Source organism: Nothoprocta perdicaria, unplaced genomic scaffold (assembly GCF_003342845.1).
Source record: "Nothoprocta perdicaria isolate Ctin4 unplaced genomic scaffold, notPer1 scaffold_89, whole genome shotgun sequence".
Classification (NCBI taxonomy): domain Eukaryota; kingdom Metazoa; phylum Chordata; class Aves; order Tinamiformes; family Tinamidae; genus Nothoprocta; species Nothoprocta perdicaria.
Genome location: NW_020456187.1, coordinates 817,113 through 834,795, shown reverse-complemented (window position 1 = coordinate 834,795; position 17,683 = coordinate 817,113). Strand labels below are relative to the sequence as shown.

Below are 17,683 nucleotides of genomic sequence, written 5' to 3'. Positions count from 1 at the left end.
GATCTGATCATTGCCTGCAAAGAACTGGATCCTCTTGAACAGAAATCATGAAAGAGGCTATTTAATTCAGGAATTAAACAAAAATACATTTTGGGCCCTGCATTCAAGGGACACAGATAGAAACTTCAGCCACAAGTTTCGAGCTGATTAGTGGGTGCGTTTCTACAGTAGGGAAGGGGTCGTTATTGGGTGGCAGGACTTGAGTTGCCAACGTGACCCAAGTGTGATGATGGGATGAACTGCAAGAGGTAAGTTTAGCAGAGATCATTGAAGATCTCTGTCCTCTGACACGTTGTATTTGGTTCTTGAGCTCAGCTCGTGCCCAGGATCAGAGATTCAGAAAGCAGGTGCAGAAGAGAGTGTGGAGAAGGTAGCGCTATGGGCCAGTCTGTGTGTTATGATAGAAGAGGAGAACAACTTTGTGTGTTTAGTCTAGCATGTGAAGAGGGAGCATGGTTGCTGGCTACGACTACATCAGGCAAGTAAACAATTTGGAGGAGGAAAGCTRTTTAAGCAGAAGAGCAACACTGGCGTGAAGGCAAATGGGAATTAATTGACCATGAGCATAGACTGGAAGTAGGAAGAAGTTTCTGGGCCACCAGAGCAGGGAGGTCCTGGGGCAGGGTAATAGCGGGGACGAGAAGATTAACTGTTTTTAAGTTGAAGCTCAATAACTGTGTGAATGGGATTAGATGACACAATGCCCGTGAGACTCATTTGTCCGGGAAGTGATGTATGCCGGGCTTTGCCGCAGTGATAAAATGGGGGAATGGGCTGTTGAACTTCACATATACCTTTAAAAGTCAATACACTTCCCTGGAAGTTAAGCTGTTCCTATTAGGCCAGACACTGTCCACAAAAAATGGATGATACCCTTTAATAGTGTTCATAGTTCATTTTATTTGATAGAGAGGAATATCACATTGACGGTAATTTGTCACTTTTTTTTTTTCTCTTTTTTTTTTTTTTTTGAATTCGGTGTTAACTACTGAAGTTTTTTCACTTGGGGAATTGCTACAGGCTTCACTCGAGGTTCAATATGTTTTGGCATTTTTTGCATGAGGAGAAGAGGCAATATCTCTGCCACTGCGTGAGCTGGTCGTGGTGCATATATGTGGGACCTCTCTTTGCCAATACGGCTTGTTTGCACAGAACAAAATAATTCAGCAAGGTCTAAAAGATAAAAATTAAATTTCCCCTTTAAAAAGCAATGTGGGTATTAGCTTACATTAGAGAGCTTAAATTACACCGATTCTCCTCCAGGGTTGGAATAAAATTTTCAAAATCGCCTCTAATCTGCGAGGAATCTAAACCATATGGAAATGCTCCTAATTCCTCTAGGTGCTTCTGACCCACCTGTTTTAGAGAATTGAGTGTTTCCTAGTGCAACAATCTCAGTTCAAAGTGTGATTTTTTTTCAGTTAAAGAAAAAAAAAAAGAAGAAAAAAAGTACAAAACAGTTTTACTCTTTCAATTTAAAAAAAAGGAAGTTGTACCAAGAAGAGAATATCTGTCCTGTCAAAATAACTCATGTGTAGATTGTGATAGTTTTAATTATGCAGATAATGACATCATTTTCCCGTGCCCATTGTAATATGTGTCACAGGTTCGGATGGCAGGTAGGACTCTTCCAACACCATTTCCAATTCAGTTATGGGACACATGAGAACAGCTTGTGAGCACCTCTCCCTGCTAGAAACAAAAATCACTCAATGGTGATTTTTGACTAAAACTTTCTAAATACCAGTGCAGCAATTTGTTTTTATTTATTTATTTATGCATTGAGCTCATTACCTGGAGCAGTCATTCAGTCCTGGGGCTCCTATCTTCCTTTGGAAAAAGCCATTTCCTTTCAGTGCACAGCTCTTCCCTGCAATAATATTAAGCCATCAAGAGGGCTTTCAGCCCTAAGGATGGGAGTGAGATCAAATAAACGACTTGCAAAGAGAGGAAGTAGTTTCACACCTCTGAGTCCTGGTTGCTCCAGATGGATATGAAAGTAGGGACCGTCCCAGAAGCATGATGAAAATGGGATTTAACTAACTCCACCTTTATGAATAGCTGTATTTTACGCATATTATTGATACACATGTTCAATTATATGTTTATGTAAGAAATGCAGTTCCTGTTAGCATAAAAAAAATAATCCAGAGAGAATTCAGACTGTGCGCAACCAGGAACATGGTGTTTACAATAATTCTGTTTTTTTGGAAAGGGAGTGGCAGCCTTCAGTTATGATTTATGTTGACTCTTTTATTACCACATCTTTTCCAAGGGTTTTCTCACACCCCTTCATTCTGCAGGAACTATTTCAATTTAAAAACAACTTCAATTGATTTTTATCTTTTGGTATAGACTAGGTTTGTGATACATTGCCAGGCAGCCTGTGGAGAGTTGTATTCTTGTCTTGGGGTGCTGAGCGTGTTGCTGGTGGTCAACGTTCATTTGTTCTTGATGGCCTTAAGAAATTTGGTCTTTAAATTGCATATTTAGGGAATTTCAGTGTGCAATGGCTGTTTTTGGAGGTACACAAAAAGCACCTTTGAGAAAGAAGGTGACAATTTACTTATAAAGATGTCCAAATGTACAGTTCAAATCCTAGCCCGGAGCAAGACACAGGGAGGATGGAGGCTTTGCTCTTGTGAGCCCGACTTGCTTGCAGTGCTCCGTGCCTCAATTTTCTCCTCCGCAAAAAGAGCTCATAAATCTTGTTGTCATTTACACGGTGTTTTGTTATCAGATTTCTCTCCAAGTCTGAAGTAACATTAATTATTAGTCGCGGGACTGCCGTTTCCCTTTGATTCCTCCCCACCTCCACGTTGCCATGCATGCAGCCCCCTTCTTCGGGAAGGAGGACAGGCCCAACCACCCGCGCGGAGATTACTCCATCACCTTTAATGGTGAAGAGCAAAGCCAGTCATTGCTCTGCTCCGGAGTTGAAAGTCTCTGAACTTCATTAGCCCAAGGGAGTGGTAGGCCCAAGCGTGCTCCAAAATGCCGATCTCCCGCTTTGATAACTGAGCTCTAAAATCAAGATAAACAAGCTGCCCTATATACTGCACGCGTTCTAATTGCACGCTTCAAGCTAACCAGCAAATCAATTAGTATGTGCGAGCCCGCTAATGAATATTTGCAGTTTTGGGAGATGCTCCACATAGTTTCTGCAGTTATTAGCAAGGTGGCTTCGAAGGACCCTGTCCTCGATCGGCACCAGGCTTTATCTCAGACAGGGAAACTGTATCATTTAATTTCATATGTTAGCTGGGCATGGTCACTCTTATTCAAATTGTGTTAGCTAATACTTCTTTTAAACTGTTTACACTGTGTGCAAAGTTGTGTTTAAAATCCTATTAGCCAAGACATCTCCTAGTCTAGACTAGGCGAGAGTTGACTCCCCGCAGAACTCGTAGCAGGACTTTGTTTACTTGGAGGGGAGGCGGGAAGAAGAGGGGGATGCAGAAAGAAGGAATAATGATGTTGTTTGAAACTATCCAAATCACTTCACTGTGCCAAATATTTTGCTGTTCTGTCCTTCTCACTTTTGTCATTGCCAAGATTTTTTTTTTTTTTTTTACTTGAGAAATAGCTCTCAAGTTATGAGGGTGACTCTGCAAATCATGGTAGTATTCATGAATTTATCAGTGGGAACCTGGACTTTCTTTGCAAGTGGAAGGAGAAAGCTCAAAAGAGTTGTTCATAAGCATCAGTTGTAGGGTGGCCAATCGTTATGTCCCAATGAGATGCCGATGAAGATTTTCATTGAAACAGAAACACAACATAGACATTCAAGAGCCAAGGGGAATGTTTCCTCAATGGGAGATAGTGATGACTTTCCGGATATTCCCCAGCTAATAGAGAGCTTATTCCCAGGATGACCTGATAACTGGACTTCCTTCCTTCTGTAGGTCACAAGCAGCTTAAGTTAGGAGCCCTATGTTTTGACTCATGGTCTAGCTTCTTCCACCAACTGCAAAGAGCCTGAGCTCCTGGCTTATGCAGCTAGAGCAATCACTGGAATATAAGTGATACAAATGTCTTCAGTGTTTTTAAGAAAATAACCTAACAACTTTTAGATAATGCTCTGAGTTTCCAAACTTTTATGGGTTTGGTTTTCTTCCTCGTCTTACTCACTTGTCTGTAGATCTCAAGATAGTTGGTGATGAAGGTGGTAGGTTAGTCCATTGTACCAAAAATATTGCTCAGTTTTCTTTTAAGTATTAAGGGAGAAAATATTGTTTCAATCAAGCATTAGATGCTATATAGTTCCAAGTCTTTCTTAGGTAAATGTTTGGACTACTGAGTCTCTTGCTCCCAGTTTAATTTTCAGCAAGGTTTTCCTATGGATGCCTCCATTCCTGCTTTCTTAAGATGTCCTGGAATGTCTAACCTTTTCTTTAAATATCCTTCTTCCTAGAGGCCTTGTCCCAGATCAATTGTACTCCCACAGTGACCATGCACAACATAAATAAGATATTTAAACGATTTACCAAAATGTGGTCAAACAAATAGTCCTGTCCTCTGTTTGGTTTTGAGGACTTCACTTTTGTTTTGTTTCTTAAAAAGCCATTTTCCTTCTCTTTATGGTTCCTTCTCTCTATGCCTTTTTGTTAGAAACTTACAGTAAGCGCTTTGTCTGTCTCCTCCATTAAATTGCATGCACATCAATAGCACAATATATCAACATTAATTAATAATATCAGGTCCTGTATGTATCCCCCTTCCTGGGCAAGCTTATTCCATACTGTGTATTTACTAGAGCTACATCCTGTCTACTTCAGCTACTCGAGTAAGTAGCAATATTTTAACTGCTGAGTGTATAGTGTGCGTCATTTATTTGTCCTGCCTAGATCCACTGCTGATTTCATAAACATTTGAGGAAAGAAAATACCAAACCAGCAAATATTTGGAGAACCCCCTAATGCAGAATCTGAAGAGGACAAGATCGTCTCTCAGTTTGAAGATTAAAATCAGTGCTGTTCACAGCTGATTAACTTTCCTTTCTAATATTTCCCACAAATTGAGCTAATGTAATAAAACTTAACGAAACAAGGTTTAGTAAAGCCACAGAGAATATTTATATGACAGAGAGCTGTAGAGTAGTTCAGGCTGTCCTGGCATTCGCTTTGTGATGGCTCTTTGCTTCACCCTTTTGCTGTCAGTGGATGGATGTAGCAAGGAAAACAGTCCTTGTGCTGGCTTGAGACATTTCACCCTCTTTGCTGACCTAAAGGCAATATGAATTAGCCATAAATGCATTTATGTGAATTAGATATAAGGGCATTATACTGTCTTTAGAGCTACTTGATAACTGATTGTTTCTTTCTTCCCCGTTAACCCTCACCTTTCTCATTTTTGGTCCCCTAGAGTCATCAGCAAAGTGGTGCCAGCCCCGGAGGCTAAATCCGCTACACCCGCAGGTCGGCCTAAAACACCTCCACCTGTGCCGTCACCCGTCCCGGCGCCTGTCCATGTCACCCCTCCTCCAGCTCCAGCTCCTCCACCGCCTCAAGCTACCGTCTCGCCGGTCCTCATTCCCCCGCCGTCACCCGCTGTCTCTGCGGCCGGAGGCTCCAAAGCCCCTGTGAGGAGYGTGGTGACAGAGACCGTCAGTACTTACGTGGTAGGTAACACGGACTTCCATGCGTTGCCTTAGCGTCCGTGACATTAATCTCCCCAGTTGTCGTGCTCTGTGGCRACTCAAGCTGACGGTACCTGCACTTGGTTGCCCTCTGTTAGGCTGCCCTTCATCCAGCCCTTGCTTCCGTGCACCTATTTTGAGAGTTAATAACTTATTTTACAGAGTTTTACTTGGACTGAAATCTGTCGCATCTTCCCTGTCCAAAGGTTAAGTTTCTTCTGGCAACTCCAGTAATAGCCCATTTAGGATTTCCTACTACAGGCAGAGCAAGGGCTTCGATTAAGGAGCAAGGGCATACTATTTTTTTTTAAGAGATGGAGAATTTTTTATAGATACTTTTTTTTTTTCTTCCCTAAGTGCTGAATTGAAACCTCAAATGTCAAACTTGCCATAGATTTTGCTGTCAGCCAGGTGAAGTGTAAAGCCCTCACACAGCATCAAGACTTTGGCTTAGCCCTCATTTGAAATGTGCACAGTGCACTGTTTTTTCTTATAGTTTTCTCGAAATACAGAAATTCCAGATATCTGTGCATCTCAAAAAAAAAAAAAAAAATCTGTGTATAGTTCATTAGTCTGTTCACTATTTGCTCTGACCTTAAGCTCTCCTTCCAGTGGCATTATGTCTTCTTCATTCCTTTAGAATAGGGTCAACTATATTCACAATCACAGCTCTCCCCAGTATGAAGATTGTCGTGCTGCTGAAAATTCCTACTTTAGAGGCAGTGTAAAATAGGAGTCCTAACCATTTCTGATCATTAAAGAGCAGCAGATAACATTAACAATAGTAGCAGTGTTGTTATCCTCCCTGGCCTGGCTGAATTCCAGCTTGGGTGGTGACACCCTGCTTATCTCTAGTAGGTGCCAGTTTAAAACTCTCACCACTTAAAACACCTGAAACTTGTTTTTTATTACAGAGTTTCCTGTACTTTAATTGCAACCTACAATGATTTTTTTTTATTCCTGTTTTTATAACGATTCCTGGTGTAAATCTACCCTGCTGTTTCTAATGGAAAAGGTGCTCTTCACTGCTTGACTTAAACTGTTGTATTATGTTACTGGTCTCTATTTAAACAGCTGCTACATTTCACTCCAGGGTTAGTTACAGTACTAGGCTACCTCTCCGAGGCTGTTCATATCTTCAGGGTGAAGGATGCTCACCTTCACTTTCTTTATCACCAGTATAAATGTACTGTCATCTTAGGTGTTACAGCAGTATCTGAAAGCTTTGAAATTCACTCTAGGAATGAAAAAAAAAATAGAATATTGTTCTGTGTCTTTTTTTCTCATAAACACTAGAAGTAATTAATGTAAATATGGCATTTGTTTAAAGAAAGAAAGCCCAGTTTTTTTAAGACTAGTACTTCAGATAGTGACACTGTTAGTGACACTGGTGACACATCTTACAGATAATTTAAGAAAGCACTAATTATATAGGGACCAGGTTATTTGTTACTGGTTTTAGAGTGTTACGGTTGAAACTAGGGCTTTACTACATTGAGGTCCAAATATGCGAGCAGAGAGAGACATGAGTTTGTAAGTCCAAAGCTGAGAGCATGGGAAAAGGGAATAAAATTAATGATTATTAGCCCCTTGTGTGAAGGGAATCCAATGCTTTCCCAAGGTCAGGCAGGAAAGCTCTTCCAGAGGTCAGGCTGGAGCCAGCGTGGCCGAAGGACATGGCTCCCTTCCTTAGGGAGGAACAGAAGGACGATCTGTTAGTCGAAGAAGGGTGATGTTATAGTTGAAGATTCGACGTGGTATCTCCCTGCAGGATAGCATCTGAGTGTGTTCTGATCGTTAACATGGAATGACTAATATTAAAATAGCATTCAGAACTCGCAGGCTGCCTGGCCCTCCTTCAGGACCTTCCGTGATTAAGGAACACAGAGTTTCACAACGTTTTAGATGGCCTCATTGAGCAGCACAGGTTTGTGTTCAGCAAACACAGGGTGGCTGTGGACCGCCCTTGTCTTCTCCAGCCCCAGATCTGCTGGGACAGGCCTTCTGCAGGAGAACATCCCTCCCAAAAAGTCGACTTTGGAAAAGTTAGGATATCCATCTTCTAATGGAGAAGGCAGCATTGCCAACAGGGGCTGTTGCCAGTGCCAAAATCAAATTCCCAGATGGAAAACCTGTGAAGTGTCCATGCTGGAAGGTGCTGGTGCTGCCTGGTGTCCACCAACCAGGCTGCTCGAGTGAGTTATAAACGGCTGTGACTGCTGCACCCTGACAGACCCCAGCTTTACATCCCCAGGGCAGCACAGCAGGGCAGAGCACTCTTCCCAAGCAGGATTCCTTCCCAAAAATCTGCTTTTTGCATCAGTCCCAGKCAAGCAGTTCGCCCACGGAGCAGCCGCCAACTTAAAATGATTTCGCGGATGCAAGATGAGGTGGGGAGATAGGAGTGATCATTACAATCAGTGAGCTTTAAAATCGAGTTCCTTGGATGACATTGCCTGCTCCATTTCAGTGTAGCAAAGGGATTGTTCCCTGTTTAATATTTTCCTGGACTTCCTATTGCCTAGTTTTAAGTCACACACACACACACAAATAAATAAATAAAGAATCAGGGCTTTGAGAGGAGCCTGTCAAGACTCATATGTTGGTTGCAGCTCTGGTATATTCGTATTGATTTTTTCTGGACATGATGTAAGACGTATAGACCACCATGCAGCAGCTTTTTTTTKTGTGTCAGTTTGGGAGTTTTCATCTACTGCATTTTAATATCATTTTTCTAAGCTGCACAGACAGCACAAAGTTACTGTCTCAGCTACGTGRGCTGCGTAAATACATTAATGCACAAAAGCTGGGGACAAAACCACGCGTACTCTGGAGATGCAGTATTAATGTACAAAGCTTCATGTATGACTGATGAAATCAGGGTCATACCCCCGACATTTTGTGTTTTGTATTGTTAATTGCACTTCTTTGGATGGATTTTGTGACATTTTTCGTGTATATTTTAGCAAAGAACTGTTACAGGAAACACTTGAAATTTCCAAATATAAATACGGCTCTGGCAGGATATAAAAATTTAAAGAAAATAAAATCATAAAGCCCTAAATATGATAAAACCCAGTAAGCAGCTGCTTAATACTGTAAATGATCTGCTTCTCTTGTTTGGTTTACCCTTTAGTAAATTGTACCGTGACATAAATGTCATAAGGGGAATGGAAAGTTACTCAGTAACAACTCTTTTTTTTTATTTCCTGATCTTATCAGCCAGTGGAGTTGAAGAGTTTGGCTAATAAGTAATAAAGCAATACATACACATTGCACTGTATATTTTACATGCATGTAAGCCCGTTCCCGCGTCCCGCCCTTGCTGCTTCTCCCCATTAACAGGGCAGAATTTGCAGCGTCCCTCTTCCCATCCCGATAGTATCAACAGAGATGGCATCGTGCTCTTAAGCCCTGGCTGCTTTCCATGGATGTATATCCCTAAATTTTGCTGCCTGTGTGGTTAGCAAACCAGCTAACTTCTGCTTTMCTTCTGCCCCAGATCCGGGACGAGTGGGGGAACCAGATCTGGATCTGTCCTGGCTGTAACAAGCCAGATGATGGCAGTCCAATGATAGGTTGTGACGACTGCGACGACTGGTATCACTGGTAAGTGGCCCGACCCTCTGTTCTCTTCCAGGTTGTGGCTATATTCTAAAASCCCCATATTTTTTAAWTTTTTTTTTAATTATGAAGCTGGGACGGCTGTGCTGTGTCCAGTTCATCTACAAGATATTTTTCTATTTTTATCTCTGAAATTAAAAAAAAATTAATTTTAAGCTGTAGAATATTATATTTAATTAATAGGGATGAGTGAGAAGAGTTGTTCTCGAAAATACTAAGAAATATTGCTGATTCTGGTAATATTGGGGAACTACAGGATTACGAGCCTAGTGTATGCAGCTAGACATTTCCAGTTGCAAAGCACTGTATGAAGAGTAATAAAAACATCTACTCTTGGAAAGAAGTGGAGGATTGAGTGACTTTTAAGACATTTTCTTCAATAACTACATAAAAACATAGAGATGCAGATGCATTAAAGAAGCATTTGGCGTTATTTTAAATCTAGATTATTATACCCTAAAGCAGGGAGGTATCTTTTATTAAAATAGTATTTTTTCCAGGTGTCCCTTTAATATACCATGTTTTTTTTTTTTTTTTGAGAAAAATAGAGGGGATTTTTTTTTTATGTTTTTGTGCTATTATTACACTCATTAATTTGGAGAAGGGAGCGAGAGGCCAAGTCCTGCCTTTCGCTGCAAAGCTTAATTTATTTGAGTAAGAAATAAAAGCAACRTGACCCCTCTGGGATGGTCCCACCCTGATCTTTGTGTCCCCCAGGCCTTGTGTCGGAATTACAACAGCCCCCCCAGAGGAGATGCAGTGGTTCTGCTCCAAGTGCGCCAACAAAAAGAAGGATAAAAAACACAAGAAGAGGAAGCACCGAGCGCACTGAGGACGTCTCGCGTAGGAGGGTCGCCCTGCGCGTCTGCCCYGATGCCGTCACAGAGGCACCGCTTRTCACCCGACATGGAGCGTCRCGGAGCGGGAGACCCCTGGGGCTGCCAGGAACAGGATCCCGCTTCCAGCTGCTGCCTTTTCCCTGACTACAGGGGCCAACAGGTCGGGTTTTGGTACCTTCTGATGCCGCCTCTCCCTGACGGACGGACATTTGAACCGCTTGACGCGAAGAGCTCCCTAGTTAACGGTGCCGCTCCCTTCCCGTGGCTCGGGTGCAGCCAAGATGAATGTTGTAAATACAGATACCCATTCTATTCCTTCCTTTTTTTTTTTCTGATTTATTCCTAAACCCTCTTGAACCTTTGCAAGGTGCTAAGAGGAGAGGAAAATGTAAATGGCAGTAAGTCGTAAACCGAGGAGACCTTCTGTGGTGGTTCTTCTTGTCTGGATGCAGCCTCTGCTGCTGAGCCAGATTCATAGCGCAGGGGGTTAAATAAAAAAAAGTGGCTGGTAAATATTTTTGTGACAAAAATATATGAAGCTTTTTTCCTTGATTTTTAGTACTAACATAAAATAAACATGTTCAAGCTTTTGTGATATATCTTCTATTTTTTAAACAGAAAAGGTTTCTATTGTGTCAGTTTTGTTTTGTTTTTCTTCCGTGTGAATTTATTTCGGTGGACCTGTAATATATTTTATACTTTGGTTTGGTTTTGTTTTTCAGTCTGTGTCAATGTATCTCGTCACTGCTTGTACATTTCATTGGTGTGTAAAAACACTTCACATTAAAAACAAAGATTTTCACATGTGTAAATACCTGATATTTATAAAGGACTTTTTTTTTTTTAATTATTTTTTTAGGCCTGGAGGATTTTTTTGTGTGTTTCTTGGAGAATTGAAACCTGGCAGCTCCTAGGAGCCCTGATGCTCTTAGGAGATGTTGGTCGTGTGGCTCAGCTCAGTCAGCTGTGGTGCACACAGAAGTCAACCAGCACCATAACCAGACCTTGGGTCACATCCTTAAACGCATGCAAAACTTCTCAAAAAGTGAATTTTCCAGATTAGGCTCAGGGGTTTTCTCTTTTTTTTGGCCAAAAGAGAAGCAGGAGGCTGTCAAGGCAGGAATACCCAATGCTCCTTTTTGTGCATCGACTTGTAAAGATTGGCCAAGGAAATGGCAAAATTTTACCCCTTTTAAATGAGGGAGGAACATTGCAGGCCACCTCACACACAAAAATACCTACGACAGTATTAGCTAGCGTAAATGCAGTGGATCCTTGAGCTAAATAAGACATAAAAATAAGTTTGAAATGCTTCACTTTGATTCTGAAGCTTTTTTCTTCAGGCTTCATCATCTCATTTGGGGATATTCCTGCTTTTGACTGCACAGCAACGGATGTCTGAGGTTTGGAACACAAACCCTTTTACCAGCTACACAGAGATTAGAAGTTACTTTTTAAATGCATCTAAATGGATATTAATGAGAATGAATTAGTCAGGTTTTTAAAATTACCAGCCTACTAGTTAGGGAAATGAAGCTTTGCTGATAGCACTGCTAAATTGCAAATCAGTGGTGATGTGGATGAAATTGGTTTATTAAAAGTGAGTTCTTACCTTTCTGTATTCAATTTATATTCTGTCCCTACTAATTACCCTCCAGCACATTGGTGAGGACAGTTTGGGGGTTTAAGTTTTTGGTTTGAATTGTTTGAATGTTTCAAAGCTGCGTCTCCTTTTTTCTCTGTCTGTAACGTGCACACATGCAAAATATACAGCCTTCAATCCTTGCAATAAAAAAGAACTGGCTTTTGGTAAGTTGTTCCTCCATTTCCTCCTCTGCTTAGTTAATCAAAACTTCTCACATTTAATTGATTGAATTATTCAAGATGCAACGCCGTTTYGGGGACGTGCAACTCACGCCATTTCGGGTGCGTTTCAGGTGTTCCTGCAAACGCTTGCCCACCGTGGCAGCTGCATGGGTTTCCTTGCCCTCATTTTCTGATTTTATAAATGACCTTGGTGGTAATAAAACCAAAGAATCATTTTCAGGAGGCTTGTGTGGCTCCTGGGATTAGTAACTGGAGAAGGAGCCTTTCACCTCCGGGTCATGAGTTCGAGGCTGGCCTCGCTCAGCAGCCGTGAAGAGCCTGACTCCCCTTTCACTGAGCCCAGGGAACAGCAGGAATCAATGGCAAAAAAAGAATAATCGACTTCMAAAATAGTTATTGCCACCACGGGGCCACTGTGAGATACCCCTCGCATGGACTGGATCSTTTGCTGGCAGCTTTGTTTTGTGTCTGACTGTTTTGGGGTCTGCAAAGTGGATCATTTTGGGTCCGTGTCACAACCAGCTGTCACAACCAGCAGCCTTTTTTTTGTTCCAAAGGAGAGAAATTGGGGAGTTTGAAAGGTTTCTCTCTTTGCTCATTTTTATGAAGGAGCATCATAAAATTGGGGGGCAGCTTTATCGAAGAGGAAAGCTTTTTACAACCTCTGCTCCTGCAAGGCATCTGTTTGCACCATTAGGGTAAAGTTGATTAATAGAAAGAGTTAAAAACTCAGGATTTCAAGAGTTACGATATTTCGGGGGGAAGCAAATCTTGCCATCTGCCTGTGACACCTGTATCAAGTCAGGTGCTGTTTCCCCCCAGCCCTTTGCAGTTTCCCAATGCAGCACGGACGCCAGCCATGCAGCTAATATTAATAGTAAATATTAAAGAAAACGGTGTCAAAGTTACTCTGTGAGAAAAGCTTGTTGGATCCTGCCTGTACTGCAGGGCCAGATTTTTATCTGGAGGCAGTTGGGGCTGTGTCGGTTTGCACCAGCACAGGAGCTGCCCTCCACACTGCTCGGCCAACTGCGGCATAGGGAGCAGCAATATCTTTTATGAAACAAGACCTTTTTTTGTCCTATTTTGTTTTTATCCTGCAGCCTATGTCTGCAGATTAGCAGGAGAAACTGAAATACTGGTTTCTTGTTGCAAATTAACCAATATCCCAAACCTCTGAGCCCAGCAAAATCTGGTCTTTGCATGAAGATCTTAAGGAAAAAGCCTAGAAATTGGAGGCTCTGTCCTGACTACTGATTGTGGTGCAGGGGGATGGATAGAAATGCAGCAGTGGGAGTAGCGACAATGCATTTTTACCAAGATAATCTTCCTTCGGAGCCGCCTGCCATGCTCAAAAGCCGAATTTCTCCCCAGTTTCTCCCGCTGACAAGGTGTTTCTCCTCCAAAGGTGTCCGTGGCCAAGTACAGTGAGGATCTTTATGCTCCTCGGCTGATTTGTGATTCCAAACGTCCTGGAAGAAGAGAAAGGCTCGGAGGGTATCAGAGCCTCCTGACTTTGTCTGGGCTTTCCAAGAGATAAAATATAGTGTATTACTTCACTGTATCACCTAAACCGTCTTTGTTCTCCTTTCAATAGGACGATTAAACAAAGACCTACTAACCAAATTAAAGTATAAAATGAACGCGGAGATATGGAAACCTTGCCAGAAAGAATGTTAATGAACGAAGTGCACTAAAGGCACGCTGGCTAAGTTTTCAATACAAATAGTTTTATGGCCAATCTCTTTGAGATCATAGCAGTTTCCTTTAGAAGTTTAAGGCTCCGAGTAGATGAGTTTCCTTCGCTGCCGCATGAATTAGATAATGCGCTGAATAAACCTTCTCTTCACCGTCTTGTCAGTCATCCCATTGAGGGAAGTCGCTCTTTATTCTGGGGAATCTCGGATCAGTCGTAACCTAAAAAGCATAAAGCTACTATTAAGCTGCGGGCAGAGGATGCTGTAACGGGAGATTTAAGACGGGTCTATGGCTCAGACCTGAACGGTGCAAGCAGAAGAGGTCAGACGTGAAATGTTTTGGTTGCCAACGATGACGTTTTGGATGGGGTTTGCGTGTCCACTGTATGATGCCCAGGGATGATATGAGCTGTTGTACTTATAGAGGGTTTTTCCTGGGGACTTCAAACTCTTTGGTCCTCTTGGGACCTTGGCATTCTCCTTCCTTCCCTCCAGAGATGTCTTCAACATGGACTTTTCACACAGTGGCTGCAAAAAATACAGTGGTTGGGTGATGGCCACGTGCATTACTCAAACTGGGAGATGATTTTGCCTTCAGTAGCCCAGAAAAAAATTGCTCTTGAGCTCACTACTGRCTAATATTTGTGGGAATAACATTGCACCACATTTTTGACCCATTTTATGAAAACATAAGCGTCAACTAAACCTAAAAGAGAGAGAAGCTTTTTTTTTTCCCTTTTTTTTTTTCATAAATCACAAGTCTAAAGATGTTTCTAAAGAATAAATACATCAATACCCTCTTCTCAGCATGAGCATTTCCATAAAGACCAGCAAATGGATCAAAAGAACAGGCAGAAACTCATGTGTTTATGGCCTATGCTAGAAGATGAAAGAAAGAGAAGCTTAAAAAAAATGCATACAAAGCTAAATTGGGGGAAAGGAGAGTTTAAGGTTGAGATTTAACAATCTGTCACAAGGAGGAATTTTATAAATTAAAAAATATTGCCTGTCGATTCCGTCCTAAGCCARCAGGACTTTGACAACTTGTATCTTGGGGATGTTGAAGCCTGTCATTTGCTTACTGGATCCATCATGAAAAGCGTGATGCGATGTCACTAGCYGCAGTGCCATCAACTCTTAGTGCCACCACTTCCCAAAGAGTTGTATCTGCAGCGTCATAGCTCAGGAGGATCAATAGTCCTTGGACATGTCCTCCTGGTGTTCCTGGTTAAATGCAGCCTTATTTCTTCTTCAGGGTTGCTTTGGGTTTCCTAAGAGAGATTTCCCAAAGCAAGTACGTCCGGCAGTTTTGTGCTTTGGAGATCTCAAGGCACATTGAAAATGACTCAGGTATCTAATACATTAGATGGTGTGAAGGGAATTTGACTGCAGCCTATGCAAATTCCTGACCTGAACCAATAGSAGAATCCTCTGGATGTGCTCTGGCMTGGTGGACAATTTGCAATACAGAAACATCTTTTGCATGCTCTGAGAGTAAACTTCAGATGTCACACCTGTACCTTGTCTGAAGTGTTTACTTGTACCTCGAGGTTTCATAGAAAACATGGCCAAATCATGAGCCCTCAAACAGCTGCTGTAGTCCATCCACTTAGCTTCTTCACAGATGCTTTTTACTTACTCTACACTGATTATGAAGGCTCCGTTTTGCAAAAATCCTTCAGCCTTTAGACTTGGGAGGAGCATGTCTCACATCTGCTGTGGGACTATTGCTAAGGTTTCTTCATCAGCTTTCTCCCTTTGTCCTTGTAGGCAGCTTTTTCAAATCTTCTCCATATTTATGGTAGGAGCTTTTTGGAGCAGGGGCCTGTGTTGTTGTAGCTGCTCTTTGACAGAGGATACAGCAGGGCTGWTTTGGGTTTATAGGAGCAACCTTAATACCACTCTTGAAAGTAAATTATGTGCAGGGACCAAACACTCTGCATGTCGTCCGTACAGCTTAGGTCATACTGAGCCAACATGGCCATTTTCAGTAAAAGTATTAGTCTAACMTAGAAATTGCTAGATTTTCTCTTCAGCTGTCCTATCCTGCAATGCAAACACTGAAGTAAACTGTTGAGCAAGTGCAGCTCCAGCTCCCTGTGTCCTTTTCTTTGGAAAGCAGTTTGAATTTTTCAGACTTAAAAGGAGTGCAATTTGTAGTTTCTTGCAAGCATATTTAAAGGCAGCTCTGCTTTGGCTAACAATGGTTGGGCCCGTGGTGAGCGTTTGGCACGTATCAAATCCTCCTTTCAAGCTGAGAAGTTCCCACTCCTAGAGAGTCACACGATGGTCTACTTAAGTTTTGCAAGCTATTAATGAGTCATTCGATATCAGCCAGATCAGTTTGCTTACATGGAAAGGGCTCTCGTTTCTCCTGGTGCCGTTGACTTGGGCTTGTAGAGCAGGGGCCCAGCTCCAGCGCCTGATCCTTCCTCCGCGCGGTTGCACAAGGCAACAGCTGTGCCGTGGACTCACCTCGGATTCCTTCGGGAGGTGGTGACAGAGCTCCACCTGCATGAGTTCATCGCCCTGCCAGCGTTCTTCCCACACCCAGGTGCCCACATTGGCACGGACGCGCTTTGCCAGCCCTATGGAAAACCTCTCCACGTTGCCAACAGGCTTTGGAGCGGGGACGTCCACCTGACTTTTCATGTGCAGTTGACCTTGGTTGATAGCCCAACTACCTTTACAAGCCTAGCCAAATAGTTTGATTTGAGGAAGGAGGGAGGCAGGGGGACCAGATTAATTGCTGGGGCTCTTATGGGGTTACGTTCARGAGCTGTACAAGTTGTCCAATGTGCAGGTGGGTGGAGGGAGGAGACATAGCCCATGCCCCAGGCGCCTGTGAGTATTATACCGGCTCTGTTTACCAAAGCCATGTCTAAATGGCTATGTAGCTGTATCATGTCTTTGTTTTTCTTATAGATTCTGGATCATGTACCTGGTCACAGAGTGAACGCTTACCAAATAGCATTACTTGGACTTCTGGTATGAGTACAGCTAGGGATGCACGCATTGCAAAACAGTTTCAGAGCTGAGTGTGCTCTTGGCCTTGCCACCCCCAAGGCCCTCTAGTCTTCTGTAATGACTTAGTGCTTCAGCTGTTTATCTGCCTTTGGAGTTATCCTTATCTCAATCACAACTGCTATGACACTTGCAACGGGCCCCTCACTTTTACTTGTCTGATGCTGCGCATTTCCATTTCATGCCAGACAGCGGTTTGTTCACATCTTCTGGAGCTTCTTCTTTCACACTATTGGTGTCCAGGAGCATGGGGATTCAGAAACTGACCCAGTTCTTCCCTGCTGGTAACATACTCTATAGCCAGGGAATATAGGGACTTATTTGTTATGGGAATTTAGACCATCAGGAGACCTCCTGAGACATTTCGTCCACTTTTGCCATCACAACCCAACGTGTCAAACAATCCGCTTCCTAGGTTTGCCTAAATTTGGGCAAAGCAGGCAAACAGTCCCAAAAGCTGCTTGATGAGGATAGTAATGGCAGAGGACTATTCAGTGTAGCCCTTATTTTATTCTCTTGAGGACTCTAAAGTTGCCATGAATCCCATCAAACAAGCTCAGGGGACTCCTCTAGAGCTGCTCAGTTTCCCTGTGAAGGATTGATTTGTTTTATACCAGCATTATGAATAGTGAAACCAAAGCAGGGCAGTGAAGTGATTTGTGCCAGGTCATAGAACATAAGCTGAGACGGGCACGTCCCTGCTCCCCAGCTCCCCTCGACGCCAGCCAGACCACACCGGTGCCGGAGCCGTCCGAGGTCAAGATGGGCAGTGTCTGCAATGCAGCCACATCCAGGGCCACAAGAGCCAATCAATGATAAGGCAAAGGAGATCTTTCTTCTACTTCCTAGCTTCAGATCTCTTTTAGCAGCCAAGTGTTGCTTTAAGAGTGACTTATGATAAAAACAAACAAACAAACAAAACAAAAACACACCACGGAACTTCATTTGGCCTTGCAAACCTTTCCAGATACCTTTCCATGTACCTTTATATGAATCTATCTCTGGGGGAAATCACTCATGCTGAGGTTTGACCC

The 17,683-nt window shown here is 42.6% G+C and overlaps 1 protein-coding gene across 1 annotated transcript in view; it reads left to right on the top strand.

Moving 5' to 3' along the window:
• TAF3 (TATA-box binding protein associated factor 3) overlaps window positions 1-10,617 on the top strand; it is a 98,691-nt gene extending 88,074 nt beyond the window's left edge. The window contains exons 5-7 of the mRNA XM_026052452.1: window positions 5,365-5,620; window positions 9,141-9,247; window positions 9,980-10,617. Of these exons, the coding sequence (XP_025908237.1) occupies window positions 5,365-5,620; window positions 9,141-9,247; window positions 9,980-10,094 (478 nt within the window). The 3' untranslated portion in view covers window positions 10,095-10,617. The remainder of the gene's footprint in view (window positions 1-5,364; window positions 5,621-9,140; window positions 9,248-9,979) is intronic.
• Window positions 10,618-17,683: the final 7,066 nt, after the last annotated feature.